The 16419-nt window shown below is 61.7% G+C and overlaps 2 protein-coding genes across 2 annotated transcripts in view; one reads left to right on the forward strand and one right to left on the reverse strand.

The window, feature by feature from the left end:
• Positions 1-1758: 1758 nt before the first annotated feature.
• On the forward strand, positions 1759-13921 carry CABP7 (calcium binding protein 7). The gene is made up of 5 exons (XM_033233167.1): positions 1759-2311; positions 9758-9901; positions 10737-10849; positions 11162-11315; positions 11548-13921. The coding sequence occupies exons 1-5, from the start codon at positions 2203-2205 to the stop codon at positions 11673-11675; spliced, it is 648 nt and encodes a 215-aa protein (XP_033089058.1). The 5' UTR covers positions 1759-2202; the 3' UTR covers positions 11676-13921.
• ZMAT5 (zinc finger matrin-type 5) overlaps positions 13034-16419 on the reverse strand; it is a 34317-nt gene continuing 30931 nt past the window's right edge. The window contains exon 6 of the mRNA XM_033233168.1: positions 13034-13427. Within this exon, the coding sequence (XP_033089059.1) occupies positions 13298-13427 (130 nt within the window). The 3' untranslated portion in view covers positions 13034-13297. The remainder of the gene's footprint in view (positions 13428-16419) is intronic.

Consider the following 16419-nt stretch of genomic DNA (forward strand, 5'->3'; position numbering starts at 1 on the left):
GGGAGGTGTTACCTTTCCTACATTATGTCACTTCATCCTCACCACTGCCTGGGAGGCCGCACTGACACCTTAACTTCACAGGCGGGGAAACTGAGGCCATGGCAGGTTAAGGGACATAACAGTAGTCCCACAGTGAGGAGACGGTGGATGCAGAAGCCCCAATCTGCCTGGCTGTTGGTGCTGGGTTCTTTCTTCCTCAAGTCTCTGCTCCATCAAAAACACCGGGGAAGCTCAAGGCATTCAGCTGTAGCAGCGGAAGTTCAGAAGATGGGACAGGTGGGCAAGCAGAGCTTTGGAGTGGGGTGGGAGCTTTTCTGGGGCTGCTCTCACCTCCAGCCCCCCGTCCCAGCGGGCATCCAGCTAGCCTGGAGAGGCCTGGGGAGACGGACAGACAGTTGGGGTCCTTCCTGGCTCCTCTGCAGGTTACAGATGTTTCTAGGAGCTCCCTCCAGAGCGGGGCCCAGGAAGTGCTGGGCCCAGGCTGGTCCAACCCCAATTGGCTGGGGCTAGCATCTCTCACTGAGCCCCTTCTCCCAGACCCTGAGACAAGGCTGTGATTAATCAGTAACAAAAACAGCAACAAGCAGAAAAGTGTAATTAGCTTGGGAAGGGTAGGGCAGGGCTGGGTAGGGCTATGCAATCAGCATTCCTGCTGGGACCTTTAGCTGATTGGGCCAAAGGGGGCAGGAAGGTGGTCCCAATAGGGGGATTCAGGAGAGCACCCAGACATGGGGCCACAGCCAGGCCAGAAGGTCACCTCCTCCCATGCACATCTGTGCACCATATGCCCACACCACTCCCAGCCCCAGGGCCTGCACACCTCCCCGGACCTGCCGGCGTACAACCTTTGCACACACAGGTGGCCACACGCTCCCGACATATGTCCATTTGCATATGGAGTCACAGACACCTGTGCACGTGCCCAGTGGCACACACACGCCCTCATGGATAGCAGACATATGCACACGCAGGCTGCTCCCTCAAACACCTGCCCCCACCCCAGCTCTGGGGTGCCCACGTGCCCTGGGGCCTGGGGAAGCCCTGCACATACATTAGGTCTGACCTGCAGCCATGTGAACCGGCAGGCCCTCACACCAGACCCCACAGGCACGGGGCCATGTCTCTGTCCCCAACTGCCCTGGGGGCCATGAGACACTTTGGCTTTCTCTTCTGCAAGCTGAAAGGTAGGGGCTTGGGAAGGGTCCAGGACTGGGGCCCTATTGTGGGGAGCAAAATCAACGGCAGAGTGTCAGTCATAGGCAGGGCTGGAAGCCTACCCCAGACGTGTACCCAGCTCTTACCTGCTGTCTCTGCCCTGTGACCTTGGTCAACGTCCTTCTCAGCCTCAGTTTCCCCACCTTAGAGCCTTCTGGCACGGAAACGGTGATTCTTCTTGAGGACCCAGGTGCTTGGGGCCGGTCTCACCTCTCTGGGTCTCCTGTTCTTAGTTCTTAGTTCCCGGAGGCTCTCCGCTCCTGGTGCGTGGATGGGGGGAGGTGAGCCAAGGGGCACGAAGGAGGACCCCCGCAACTCAACCCCTCCCTGGTCCTAGTGGCTGCAGACTTAGGGTGAGGGGAGCCCGTGATCAGAGGGGAGCCCTAGTGGGAGAGGGGAATCGGGGCCGAAGGGGAGAGGGAGCCCCCGGCAGGTTTGGGGCGGCCGCTCAGGGGCCGGCGGCGGGAAGGGGCGGGCTGGGGGTGGGGAGCGCGGAGGGGGCGGGCGGCTGGCGGGGGAGGCGGGGAGCGCAGCCAGCGCGGCACAGAGCGAGCGAGCGAGCCGAGCGGAGAAGCGCCTAGAGCCTGAGCGCCGGGCCGGTGGCGGCCGCGCCTGCGAGCGGACGAGCGGGCGGCGAGCAGCGCGGAGCGGGCGGCGAGCAGCGCGGAGCGCGCGGGGCACCGAGGAGCGGGCGCGGCGGGCACCGCGGACGGCAGCCGGAGCTCTCGGAGAGGCCAGAGCGGCGCCGCCCACGCCGCCCCTGCGGGGCCCCGGCTGGGAGCCCGACAAGGGAGCGGGCGGCATGGCCTGGCGGCCGGGGGCGCGGGGGCGCTAGGCCCCCGGAGGGGCGCCCCCCGCCTCGCCGCTGCTGCCGCCGCCCTCCGCAGCCGCGCGCCCCGCCCGCTCCAGCCGCCCCCGGGGCCGCCACCGGCCCATGAGCCCCGGCCTCAAAGTTTGCGGCGGGCGGGCGGGCGCGGAGCCTCCAAGATGCCGTTCCACCCGGTGACGGCGGCGTTGATGTACCGGGGCATCTACACCGTGCCCAACCTGCTGTCGGAGCAGCGCCCGGTGGACATCCCGGAGGACGAGCTGGAGGGTGAGTGTCCGCCGGGACCCCCACCCCGCCGGCCCTCCTACCTGTGCGCCCAGGTGAAGTGCCGGCCGGGGGCGCGGGGGCGCGGGGGCGGGGGGCGGTCCGCAGGTGTCGGCTGCCAGGTAGGCGCCCCAGCGAGCAGCTGCGCGCGGCTGCAGGACCGGTCGGCACTCCGAGGCGCTGTTGTGGGGGTCGCCCAGGCGGAGGGCGGCCCAGACCCTGCCCGCGTGGCCCCCCGCGCTGCGGAAACTTGCTGGGCCCCGCAGCGGGGTCACGGGGCCGCGCAGTCCGCGGTGACGGTGCGGCAACGCGGCAGACTGGGGCTGGGGTCCGCGCTGAGCCCCCAGCGCCGGCCCGGCCGGAGCACCCGCATCCTGATCCCCTCCGCGGCGCCCGCCCGCGGCTCTGTGCTCCCATTGACATTCCGCTCGTGTCGCTTTAAAAATTCAATCTGCTCGGGCAGCAGAAGAAGGGGAGAGGGCGACTGCCCTGCTCTTGCCCGCTGCGGGGCCGCCCCCGTCCCCACCTTCGGCCGTAGCCGATTCCCTGCAGCCCTGCGGGGACCCCTAGCCCGGCGCGCCGGGAAGGCGGCCCGGGAGGCGGTGGCGACAACAAGTGGCCGGATTGGGCGGCTCAGTCGCGATAGCCAAGCCTGGAAGGGAAAAGCTAGAGAGGCCAGGACCCAAACCTGCCCCCACCCCGTTCTCCTTGCCTCTCAGACACGCAGGAGGATGGCAGGCCGCTGGCTGGGCGAGGTCAGAGTAGAGGGCAGGGGCAGGGGTCCGGGACAGTGTGTCCTGAGGAGCAGTGAGACCCCTGGGGCCTGCCCAGCTCCTTCCCTGCTGGGCTGGGGGAGGTGCTCAGGTTTCCCCTCCCCCAGACCTCCTGGGGCCCCCATATGGAGTGGAGTGGGGGATCTGGGCTGATGGGGGTCATGGCCTCCTGGGATCTGCTTGTCTGCTGTTGCCAAGGGGCTGAGCTCACCCAGAGGATGGGTCTCTTGGGGTACCTTGGATCCAGGGGTCTCTGAGATCTGGAGGCTCATTAGGGCCTGGGAGGCTGCTGCCGAGATCAGCACAGTCAGGGAGGATGGTGGGAGCCCAGGAGAAGCCATGGAGGGAGGTCATCCTTCAACCCAGGCCCAGGTGAGGGCAGATCTTAGAGGAGTCAGACTGAGTCAGGGGAAGATCCAGAGAGAGAAGGCAGCCTCTGCCACACTCACTGCACCACAGGCATGAGCCACAGGCTCCTCACCAGCTGCCCCCGCAAACCCTCAGATGCTGGGAGAGCTGTGGAGACAGGGTCTGGGGTCTGATGCGGACAGGACAGATGGATGATTGGGGCCCCCCGACATGACCTCACCATTCATCCCTAAAACCCAGGGCCAGAGCCTCCTTCAGAGCCTGGGGAAAGGAGGGGTACGATGGGGGGCAAAAGATCAGGAGATGGAGCATAGGCCTTCTCCTCCCCACCTTTGTCCCCTCCAGCCCTGGGCCACCTCAAATCTCCTGCCGGTTTTTCCCTCCAGAGGTCCTCGTCCATTCATTCGTCCTGGCCATCCAGGCAGGAGTCACCATGTCTCCCAGACCCCAGGCAGCTTCCACTTCACTCCCTCCCCTTGCTCCCAGCACCCCCACCAGGACCCTGGCATCCCGACTCCAGGCTTTGCTGGGTTCCTCCTCTCCTGATCTCCAGTCCTGGAGTGCACTCCCTGAGGAAGGGGAGAGGCTGAGAGGCTGAGAGGCTGGCTGCAGGGGTGAGGGGCCGCAGGGTGGGCAGCACAAGGGCAAGGCCGCAGGCTCCCCAACCAACAACATGGTGTGCTGGCAGGAGCCCAGCAGCGTTAGTCACCAGCCACAACAAGTGCCCTCCCTGCTTCACTCCTATCCCCTTCTCCTGGGCCCTGGGGAGCTGAGGGGCCCTGACTCAGGGGGCATCTGAAGGGCAGGGCCCTCCCTGGGATGAGCAGGTGGGGTCATGGAGTAGACAGATGCCTGGGTGGTCCCAGCTCATCTCTGGGCCAGTGGGCAGCTACAGATGAAGGCAAGAAGTTTTCCATGACCAGCCCCCTTCTTGGCTGCAGGTGCCCTAAAAGCCCTCTGCCGGTCCCAGGTCCCTTTCAGCAGTCCTTGGATGCCAGGGCTGGCCGTTCCTGGCACGGATCCCCCTCTGCCCTCTCCAGGGCCTCATGAGTGCTTCTGCCCCAGGGCAGTCTGGGCGAGACCCAGGCCCTTTGCTGGGAGGACGCCATCAGTGGAGGAGCCACATGTGCCAGGAAGAGGGAGCTGGGCAGCCCGGGATGAAATGCTGCAGACAGTACGTGCCTGCCGCAGAAATCCAGGGGGCGGTCAGTCTGAGCGGAAAGGAGGACCAGGCAGGGAGGTGGGAAGCACAGAGTTAAGATGAGAGCTTCCCAGCCACGCGGCGCTGGGTTTGAGTCTCTGCACCTTCAGCTCATGGAGTGACCTTGGGCAATCGCTCACCTCTCTGAGCCTTGGTTTCCCTACCTATAAAGGGGGCTGGTGACGGAGCATGCAGTGAATGTACCTAGCACAGGGGCTCAGCGACCCAGGTGCAACGTGAGGGGAGGCCCTGCAGGGGTAAGAGGCTGCAGCGTGCAGGGCCCAGGCCCATGAGGGTGTGCAGGAGGCTGGGCCAGAAGGGCAGGCTGGCAGGGAGGTCTGGGTGGAAAAGGCCCTGAAGGTCTGGAAAAGGTGCCTGGGGACCTGTGGCCCCGAGGAGGCATGGAGAGCAGTTGGCAGGGTAGGAACGTGGTTGTGCAGAGCTGGCCAGAGGCCCACCCAGGCCCTATGAGGGAGAGGCACAGGCTCTCCTAGATCACCTCTGTGTGCCCACCATGGCTGGGACACACACCTTTTCCAACATACACACACAGCGGAGTCCTCCAGGAACACTGAGGCTGGTCCCAGCATCATCAGCGGACTGAGTACCTGAGGGTGGGAATGGGGTGGCTGCAAGTCCTAGCCCTTTCTGGCCGAAGAGAGGAGGAAGGAGTCAGACCTCCAGGCAGACAGTCCCCAGGGCAGGGCTCTGGGGCTGACACTTGGCCTGCCCAGTCAGTGAGTGGAGCCTTCATTGAGAGTGGCCGAATGGGGGCCTTTAGGGCAGGGGAGGCTGGGGAGTCCCCTTTCCTACCTCTCTGCCCTGCAAACCCAGCAGCCGCCTCTGCACAGCCAAAAGCTCAGGGAGGCCAGAGTGGTGGGGCACGGGGCCAGTGCCGCGGAGAGTAGCAGCCGCTGCGAAGGATGGACGCTACCCCCTTCAGTGACCTCCAACCAGTGCCCGTCCTCTGGACTCTGGCTCCCTGATGGAGTGTGGATGTCCCTTGGAGTCTGCTGGGGACTTGGGCTGTGATGAAGCTCCACAGGTTGGGAAGGAGATTGGGGGGTGTCAGGCTGGAGGTGGCAGGTAGGGGACAGGTCAGCCTGGAAAGCTGGTCGCCCTGCCAGCCTATTCCCGGACCAGCATCCCTATGCCAAGATGGAGCCCGGCAGGCTTCCCTCGGCCCCACGGGACGGGAAGGGAGCAAGGCTTTCGGGGAAATGCACCCAGCTGTGGGGTGCTGATGGCACAACGGTGGTGGGAAATTGCAACACCCGCCCCACTCAGGGAGCCCCCAGCAGATTCTGTGCTTCAGTGATGGTGCCAGAGTTGCTCCCCATTTCACAGATGAGACACCCGAGGCTTAGAGAGGGATGTGACTTGCCCAGGCCACTGGGCAGCTAAGCAGGAGAGCCAGAATCCAAGCCCACGCCTCTGGTCCTGGCAACCGCCAACAGGAAGGGCGGCCTGGCGTCCCAAGCTCACTCAGTCCTCCCTCTTCTTCCGGCTCTGCTATCTGGGACGTTCTGATTTATAGCATCCATCTTTGAGCCAGGACCAGCCAGACACATGCTTGATTTTCTTGCTTAATCATCCCAGCAGCCCCATTGTACAGGTGAGCAAATACCTGCCCAAGGTCACCCCGCCAGGATGTAGGAGGGCTGGGACTTGACCCTCTGTCTGTGCCACTTCAGGCTGCCTCCCTGTCCGGGAAGGTGGTGCCTGAACCTGGCCTTTGTGGGTGGGTGGGAGTCAGTTGGGGCTGGGGCTGGGCTGGGGCAGGGTTCCCAGCACAGGCAAAGGCACCGAGGTGAGACTTTGTGGTGTGTTGGATGCGCCAAGGAGGGGTGTTGAAGGGATTCATGCATGGGGAGGTGGCAGTGTGTGGATTTACCTAGTGGCCTGGAAGGTTAGCCTTGCCTGAGAAACAGCTACTGGGCCCGCAGAGCCGCCTCTGAGCTCATCGCCTGCCTGTGCATCCCAATATTCACCTGCCCTTCCCTCGCTCTCCTCGGCTGAGTGCATTTTCTCAGGATCTCCAGCAAAGTGACCCAGGGGCTCCAGCAAAGCAGCCCTGGGCTCTGGGAGCTCCCATAGTGTACGAGGGATGGCATGGAGCTCAGCTCACAGCAGGCAGGGGAGGGGCGGCTTACACTGCAGCCCCTACTGTGAGTCCAGGACTTTGCCATCGCACCCTGACATCTCCCAAGCTGGACCCCGCAGAGGAGGAAACGGAGGAGGAGGAAGACACAGAGAACAGCAGTGCTGGACCCTGGTCCTCCTTCCCCACACCAGCGTCTGGTCCCCACCCGTCTTCAGCTTGATGCCCCTCTTCCACAGGTGGTCCGCAGGCAGATGGGGATGGCGTCCTTTGGGTCTGGAGAAGGGATCAAGCAGCCTCCTCAGCCTCCCCATCTGCTTCTTGGCTGCTTGGGGAGTGGAAATAAACGCATCCCCTAACCAGGACTGTTCGTGGGCTCTGAGTAGCGGTCTACAGTGAGCAGTGTGTGAACTTCCGCTCAGAAGAGCCGGAGAACTCTGTGTGCTCCAGATGGGTGGGCTCCCCACATCAGTCATTCATTCATTTCATCATTCATTCAGCAAATGTTTATACTTGAAGAGGCAGGCCCTGTTCCAGGACAGGGACACAGCCATGAGCAAGACCAGCCCCTCCCTGCTGTCATGGCCCTCGTAGTGCACAATCCAGCGTGACCCATGTAAGGATGGGACAAGAGCAGGGCCTGTGGGGTCCCAGAGGAGGGCCAGAGCTGGCCAGTGGGGGACAGGGAGGGCACCAGGGAGATGGCGCCGTTCAAGCTGAGAACTGGGGTTGTGTCAGGGTTTGCCACGGCGAGAAGAGCACTTCAGGCAAAATGGGCCGCGTATTCAAAGGACTGGAGATGGAGCAGTCCTGGTGCCCACAGGACCGAGAGGGCCCCTAGCCTGGATGGAGTTCAGGACACCTGGGATGGGCAGAACATGCGGCCGGGCCAGGAGGCCAACAGCAGTGTCCGGAAACCTAAGCGTGTGTGTGCAGATGCCTCCAGCTCTACCTGGAGGCTCTAGGGACTGGAATCCCCTCAGCAGCCTCCGTGGCTGTCAGGCCTCAGCTCACACATCTCCCGTGATGGGGAGCACACCACCTCTTTGGTGACCCAGGAAAACTCGAGGTGGGAATTGGCCTGGAGTTCCCAGAGTCCAGGGTTTGCAGAACCCTGTGGCCCTGGCACAGACCTCTCTGCCCAGCTGCTTCCCTGGCCCTGGGGCCACTGGGTAGGAGACAAGATTCCCAGGTCCTGGCGGGGGTGAGTGAAGGGCAAGTCCAGAGTCAGAAAGTCTGGGGGCCCAGGCAACCCTGGTGCACACACATGAGCCTGTCTGACCCTCAGGGATTGGGTATGGACACCGGTGCGATGAGCCTGATAAGGGTGGGGCCTCCGTCCAAGCCACCTGGCAGTGTGGCCTGGGATATGTGGCCATCCTCTCTGGGCCATGGCCCCTAGTCTGTGGTGAGACCAACAGGCTGGGCTAGGCTCCCCTGTCCCCCCAAGACTAGGGAATGACTCCAAAGTGCAAGGTCCTGTGAGCAGTTTCAGGGTTCATGGACTCTTTTTTTTTTTTTTTTTTTTTTTGAGACGGAGTCTCGCGCTGTCACCCAGGCTGGAGTGCTGTGGCCGGATCTCAGCTCACTGCAAGCTCCGCCTCCCGGGTTCACGCCATTCTCCTGCCTCAGCCTCCTGAGTAGCTGGGACTACAGGCGCCGCCACCTCGCCCGGCTAGTTTTTTGTAGTTTTTAGTAGAGACGGGGTTTCACCGTGTTAGTCAGGATGGTCTCGATCTCCTGACCTGGTGATCCGCCCGTCTCGGCCTCCCAAAGTGCTAGGATTACAGGCTTGAGCCACCGCGCCCGGCCGGGTTCATGGACTCTTAAGGCAAGGCCTGGGCCAGCCCAAGCAGCAGCAGCTCCGAGCCCACGCTGACTCTGGGCCGGCCACCCGGCCTCTCTCAGCCTGTTTCTGGTCTGCAGCATGGGCACCTCGCCTATGTCTGTACTTTTAAACACACAGATACACACCCTCTCTCGCATGAGAAGCTTGATTCTGCCTGCTGAAAGCTAAAAGCCCACCCAGGGGAACAGCTTAGGCAAAGGCCAGGTGGCTGGCAAGCAAACAAGGGGACCCCCAGGGAGCCGGAGAGAGCGCTTTGAGCCCCACCCCCCGGCCCCCAAAGGCTGATGCCCTTTAGGGCCCTGCTGGGGCTGTGATGATTAAGGGACAGCAGCCCTTAAAAACAGAGAAACAGAAGAGACAGAAGTACAGCTCAGGTGACAGGTGAGGACCCCCTCAACTGTGTGCCAGGGAGTCCCCACCATCATTCTGCCCATTTCACTGTGGGTAAAACTGAGTCTGGCCCAAGGTCACAGGTTGGGTTCCTGTTCCCCCGGCTCCCAGCACAGTGCATTGCTCACCACCTGAGTCACCGAGGTCGCCAGGCCTCAGTCTTCTACTCTGTACAGTGTGGACGGCGACCCCCACCCAGTCTGATCTGGCCTGGACCTGGGGGGACCTCCATCCCCCTCTGTCTTCCCTGAACCAAACAGGTCTGTGCCGCCCGCCCGTCAGCCCATTAGTCTGGAGCGTGCTGCCTCACGTGGCTGCCATTAGCGAGTGTTGGCCGGTGTTAAGGATCTGAGCCTGGGGGAGGAGGCGCAGTGGGATGGGGATGGTGGGGGAGGGGGGATGGAAGGAGTGGGGGCGGGTGGGGAAGCTGTCAGCGGGGGGCCGGGGAGATCCAGCGTCCTCCCCTGCACGTGGTCCCCACCACATGGGGTCGTTGTGAGCACACCAGCAGAGGCCGTGAGAACCTGGCACAATCGGACCCAGACAAGTCACTGCTGAGGGGCCCTGAGCCCTGCTTTGCTGCCCTGCTCAGCCTGCTCAGAAGTCCCAGAATAGGGCACCCTTGTGTACCCTCACCAGATCTGCAGGCTCTGGGTTGGGCTCTCAAAGCCATGCTCAGGCTGCGGGGTCGGTGATCCTGGGGGTCTGGAAAGGGGGTCTGTTGGGGACTGGGGTGAAGTCCCAGCCTGCTCCATTCTCTCCTCAGAGATCCGAGAGGCCTTCAAGGTGTTTGACCGTGATGGCAATGGCTTCATCTCCAAGCAGGAGCTGGGCACAGCCATGCGCTCACTGGGTTACATGCCCAACGAGGTGGAGCTGGAGGTCATCATCCAGCGGCTGGACATGGATGGTGAGCACCCCCCTGCCTTGGTTTCCCCACCTGGCACCTGGGCCCTGGAGGTGGGGCAGGGGCTGGGGCTGGAGCCTGAGCTGCTGAGGCTGCATCCAAATTGGGTCTCTCGCTCCCCTGACTCCCACCCTCAAAGTCCGTGGCAGGTTGCAGCCTGGTCTGGCCCCATTTCTCAGCCTGGAGAATTGAGGCCAGAGAGGTAGTGACAGTCCTAGCCACATGCAGGGCTCAGAGACGGCTCCTCTCACTCTGTGTTGACAAGTTTTAAAGTACAGAGAAGTAAAAGGGTGCAATAAATACTCCAGTTCCCACCACCTGAGATAAAATCGCTACATGAGTTGTGTTTGCCACCTGGCATTTTATTAAGGAAAAGTTCATAAGAAGGAATGGTGATGCCAAGACCCCTCTTTATCCTGCCTGGGCCCTTCTCCTTTTCTCCATCCAGAGGCCAGGTAACAGCCTGGGCAGGTTGCCCCACTCTGAGCTTCAGTTCCTGTCTCTATGGTAGAGGACAGCCCACCCCAGGATGGCTGCAGGGTGCTGGGAGCAATGGAGGGTTCTGGGTGAAGTAGGAGGGTCACGGCTCAGCTGCTGTCTACCTCCACCTCCCCTTGTAAGGCCTCATCACACTGGGTGGCTTCAGCATCAGCCCAGAGCCTGGCACTTGGTAGATACCCCTGACACTGACTCAAGGCTCAGAGAAGGTAGGCACCTGCCTAAGGCCACCCGGTAGGCCCAAGGTATATCAAGACTCCATCCCAGGTCCTCTGGGCCCTGGGCTGCGGGCCTGGGCCTGGGCCCGACCCACTGATTGATTGGCCCTGTCCTCCTACAGGTGACGGTCAAGTGGACTTTGAGGAGTTTGTGACCCTCCTGGGACCCAAACTCTCCACGTCAGGGATCCCAGAGAAGTTCCATGGCACCGACTTTGACACTGTCTTCTGGAAGGTATGCCCTGGCTAGTTGGGACCCAGGGCTGTGCACACTGTGGAGTGCTGTTCTGGGGCCAGTGAATGGCTGGGCCTGCACTGTAAAGGGGGGATGACCACTTCAGGCTTGTGTCCACTGGACATTTCACCTCTCAGAGGGCCATGGGCTCCCTGGGGAGGCTGCTGTTGGTCAAGGACTCTCTGGGGGAATGGAGCTAGTGTTTTCCGGCCCCCCAGAATCTGGAGGCCTGTCACTGGGCCTGTGTGGCCGCGGGGTGCTGGGTGGGGGCTGTGGTGGCTGTCAGAGCACCGTGTTTTCCCCTTCTGCAAGTGTGACATGCAGAAGCTGACGGTGGACGAGCTGAAGCGGCTGCTCTATGACACCTTCTGCGAGCACCTGTCCATGAAGGACATAGAGAACATCATCATGACGGAGGAGGAGAGCCACCTGGGCACAGCCGAGGAGTGCCCCGTGGACGTGGAGAGTGAGTGACTGGCCCTGGAACCCCACGGGTGGGCTCGATGGCTTGACCAGGGGGATGCACGGTGGGGGGGAGCCTGCAGAGGGGGGCTGGGGGCCGCCTTGCCTGTCCCAAGCCTCTGTCCCACTGGGGCACCCCATGGGATGAGCCCATGTACCGAAGGGCAGGCAGCTCCTGACTCCATCGCTTCCATGTCCCCTTCTGTCTCCCCGGTGCTCCCGGCGGGCGGCCACAGCCTGCTCCAACCAGCAGATCCGCCAGACGTGCGTGCGCAAGAGTCTCATCTGCGCCTTCGCCATCGCCTTCATCATCAGTGTCATGCTTATTGCGGCCAACCAGGTGCTGCGCAGTGGCATGAAGTAGACGCCACCTGGATGCCCCATCCACCGCACGCGGTACCCGCGGCCCGCCCCACACCACCGCCACCTGCAGACCCCTCCCTTGGCCGGCTCCCTGGGCCGTCATCTGCGTGTACTTCAGGGCCTGGGTATCTGGTGAGCCCTCCCCACCCACCCGCAGGCCTCACCTGGAGCTGGGGTCTGGCTGTGGAGGGCCAGGTGGTGGCTGTGTCCTGTCCCCACCCTGTCCCCACCCTGGCCGGTAAGGAGCACCCACTCTTTCTACCATCCAGGGGCTCCTGGGAAATTAAGGAGGGATTTGCACAAGAACCCCCAGGACCCAGTCGCTGCTGTGGTCCCTTGGGCAGGAGGGGGCACCCTGTGCCTGGAGACAGCAGCCTATCTGGGGCCACACAGCCAACCCAGCCCTGGTCCCTGAGGCTTGCCCAGGGCACTGGGTGGGGGGGCCGGGGACAGAAAGCCTCCTCCTTGGGGAGGGTGGGAAGCCAGGGTGTCCTGGGCCCTGCTGCCTGGCATGGCCTGAGAAGGCCCCTGGTCTTCTGGGTCCCTTCCTCTGACCCTTGTTGGACCCCAACCCAGACCCCCTTTCTTCTATGTACCTGCTGGGCCAGCCCATTTCATAGGTGAGGAACCCGAGGCTCAGGGGCCTGAGACTTGGCCTCAGTTCTTCCTTCCACAGGGATTTTCAGGAAAGGCAGAAGCTGAGGTGGCCCTGCAGCCCCCCACCTTCTGGCCCTCCCACCAGAGGCCCGGCCACCAAGGCCACATCGTCCACCACCCCAGCCTAGAGCCTAGAACTGTAGTCCAGCTGAGGAACGAGGCAGAGCTGGGGCCTGTAGGCTCTGAGCAGCCTCCGGCCAGGGGGCTCCTCCAAGGCTGAACCTTAGGAGGCCCCTGTACTACCTCCTGGGCCAAGAAACTGGCATAGCCCCGCACAATCAGTGCCAAGAGGCTGCGCCAGGCCACTCTCTCAGCCCAGGGCCTGCCCTCCTGTGTCTTCTCACTTCTCTACACCCTCAAGGCTGGAGACTCCGCTCCCATGCCCCAGCTGTGCCATCCAAAACACGTGGGCAGCAGCTCAGCATGGGCAGACATGGGGGCTGTGGATTCTTTGAGGGTGGGGATGGCAGATGGAGCCCTTGGGCTCCTTGGGCCTAGAGCCACTTCTTACTGGGCAACGGGCACAGCCACCCTGGCACACCCTCTGCCTGGCTGTGCTGAACCTCTGCTGGTCCCAAGGGAGGAGGGAGTGAGCTGGGTCACCTGGGGAAAATCTCATCTCATTCCCGCCCTGCCCGACCTCTGCCAGGGGCTAGAGAACAGAGCTCAGAGCACCCAGCGTGGGGAAACACAGCCAGACCATTGTGGTAACAGACTTTCTTTATAAACATCTGGAAGTTTTCTCCCCCATCTTGATAAGAAGGAGGAGGCAGGTGGAGGAGAGTGAGGCAGGAGCTGCCCGGTGCAGACCCAGGGCTACACTTGCTGCGGCCATGTCCTGAGCCTCAGTGAGGCCAGGCAGATGGTCTCAGAGCCTCCATGGGGCGTCCCAGGAACAGGGCTTGGCTTCCTGCTTGTGACTGATGAGAAAAGTGACCACGTGGGGGTCAGTCGGGGGCAAGGGGCTCAGCCCCACTGCACTCTGGGCTGCAGGGGCCACCCCCCAGGTGGGGGTGCCCGCAGGGATGGGGGCAGCTCTTGGACTGGTGGCCAGCCCACGGGGTACTGGAAGACGGTGGTTCTGATGGGTTCAGCCCTAGAGAGAGAGAGAAGGGGGGAGAATTAGAGTGGGGTACAGCCCAGGCTTATGCCACTCCCCGCCCACCTGCCTCACCACCCTGGCTGTGGGGAGGGTCAGCTGCCTGCACGACTTTTCTGGAAAGCAGAGCCTCGAAAATAGGCAGACCCTCTGAGCCAGCAACCTCACCTCCAGGAATTGAGCCCAAGGAAACAGCGGGGTTGCGGGCAGACACTGAGCTACGAGAACAGCCATGAGACAATGGGAATGACCTTCGTGTCCACCTGTGGGGGACTGATTCAATACATATGCACGTCCACAGCAGAGAATGCCATGCGGCCTGTGTAAGAATTCAGGCAGACTTATATGCACTGATGAGGAAAGACATACTGTGTGATAGGGAGAAAAAGCAGCTTATAAAATAATGTATATAGCATGATACTATTTTTGTTTAAAAATATATAAAATATATAAATGCATAAAAAATCCTGGAAGACACAGCAAAATGTTAACAGTGGTTCTATCTGAGTGGTGCCATTATGGGTGACTTTTTTACTCCTTTATACTTCTCAAAAGTTTTACAAGCACTCAAGCCTTTGAAATCAGAAAAAAATATTGTCTAATTTTTTTAAAAAGCCTCATTTCTCATGCTACTCACTGTCCTCCTCCTCAACATCCACCCCAAGCCACCTCCCCTGGAACTCAGGGTCCATGTAAGCACTAGCCCTAGGAGAGGCATCCTCCATGCCCAGCCTGGGGCACCCTGCCAAGGCCCAGTGAGGGTCGTCCTCATTCTTCCACCTGTCCCACACTCAGATCCTTCTAGCCTTGGGCCCCACCCAGGCTGCATCTCCAGGACCACAGGGCCCTTCTCAGGTTTCAAAGTACTTTGAACCTTTGAGCACTCTGAACTCCCAACACCCCAGCTGCCTATAAACAACCTTTCTGGAAGGCAGAGCCTGGAAAACATGCAGACCCTTTGAGCCAGCAACCTCACCTCTGGGAACTGAGCCCAAGGAAATAGCGAGATTGTGGGCAGCCACTGAGTTACAGCAACAGCCGTGAGACAATGGGAATAGCCTTCATGTCCAGCTGTGGGGGACTAAGTACATGGGCACATCCACAGCAGAGTGCCATGCAGCCGCCACCAAAATTCAGGCAGGAACTCATCTGTCTTCCACATAGGACTGGAGTTCTCAGAGGATGTATACCAGGGGATAGGGGTAGGGTGTATTTGTACCCCAATGCGCAGGGCCAGGCCTGGTGCCAGGAGGCCACCCAGTGACTGTGGAACAACAAACAGCAATGCTGAAAGATCTTACTGACCAGGCGCTATTCTGGGCCACACACCATGACCAACAGAAACCTTAAGAATCCTCAGGCAAACTCCATTTTATAGATGAGGAAACTGTGGTGCAAGGAGTCAGTCACGTGACCAAGTGACACCCTCGGGATGAGGCCTGAGGGCCTGGAATGCCAGCCCCACATCGGTTGCAGACACAGCCCTCCCACTTCAGCTCCCTCTGCTCCGGCACACCCCCACACCCCAACATCCAGCCTTTAGGCAAGGTGAGGCCCTGGCAGCTCCTGGCAGGTTCAGGGGCCCAGTGGCCAGCTCTCTGCAGACAGAGAAGGGCTTGGGCCTGCTGAGAGGGGTTTGGAGAGGCCTCTGACCTCCGAGGGGGAGGTGGGGAGCCGGGGTCAGGAGCCCTGGGAGTTTCCCCTGCTGCACCCACCCAGCCTGCCCCTCTCTGGGCCAGACCTGCCATGCAGAGTCAAGGACTCCGGGGAGCTCTGGGTGCAGCCTCCAGGACCCCCAGGTGTGAGAGGACAGGGACATCCCCTGCTTCGTGGCTCACTGCCTGCTAGAAAGCGCAGAAGGTAGCTCCTGACATGATTTATGGCACTGGGGAGATTTCATAAACTCCACCAGCCGCAGAGAAGGCGGGGAGGCTCCGCAGTTGCTGGAAGGGAGTGCCCCAGCTGCCAGCCAAGCCTGGACTCCCTGCAGGGCCACAGGGACAGTGGGGATCCCCCAGGGAGGCTGTGATCCTGGGGAGCCCCTTCCCCTGAGCCTCAGGCCCTTCCTCTGGAAAATGGGGCAGATTCCCGGGAAGCTGGGACCTCCTGGGTCCAAGTCTCAGCCCCATACCCCTGCCTGCCCTGAGGCCCCACCAGTAGACAGATATACCCGGCGCCTGCTCACACACACTGGCACATTGCCAGGGCTCCAGACACGTGAGCCAAAGCCTTGGGGACATTGAGGTGCGTGTCTGGCACAACTCTGCTCGTATCTTCTCTAGTGACCTGTATGTCCTGTGCGTGAGGACAGGAGCCACTCTCTTGCATTTCCCCAGCCTCGGTCCTAATCAGAGGAAATAGAGTCGAGGGAGGAGGATGGGCCAGAATGGCAGCGCCCGCCCAGAGAGGGGTGCAAAGGAGAGATTAAGAGGGATAGAGTCGCAATCTGAAGAGCCAACAGTGGCCAGCAGGGCCAGGCCTGGCTCGCCGGGGGATTAGTCTGTGTGTCTGAGGCCGCCGCTGCTCTTGGCGGCTCTCTCAGGGTCAGTCCGCGGAGGGGAATGAGGGCAATGCCACCAGGCTGGGGTTTCGTGGACCCTCCGCTTCCCCACATTTACAAGGAGGGCTGGCCTGGCTCACCGGGGAGGCTCGGCTCAGCCAGCCGGGGTTGGAGCCTGCAGGTCTCGGTTCCCCCAGGTGGGGTGGGCAGCCCTCTGTGCCCCGTACCCTGGGGGAGGAAGCAGATACCCTGAGAGGAAAAGGGGGTTCCCCCAGGCTTCCAGACCAGGCCCCGCAAGAGGCTCGCAGCATTAACACCCGGGGAAAGCCCAGACAGCAGCCTAAATGCTCATTCATGCAGTCAACCTGTCCTGGGCCCCCCAAGTCTGCCCAGGCCATGCGGGAGAAGCGGGGGGTGGGAGGGTGAAGTCGCAGCTAGAGCTTCCAGGACAAGTCTGACTCTGCCAGGCAGAGAGGTGGGAGGCAGTTT

Source organism: Trachypithecus francoisi, unplaced genomic scaffold, assembly GCF_009764315.1.
Source record: "Trachypithecus francoisi isolate TF-2019V2 unplaced genomic scaffold, Tfra_2.0 Lachesis_group14, whole genome shotgun sequence".
NCBI classification, from domain to species: Eukaryota; Metazoa; Chordata; class Mammalia; order Primates; family Cercopithecidae; genus Trachypithecus; species Trachypithecus francoisi.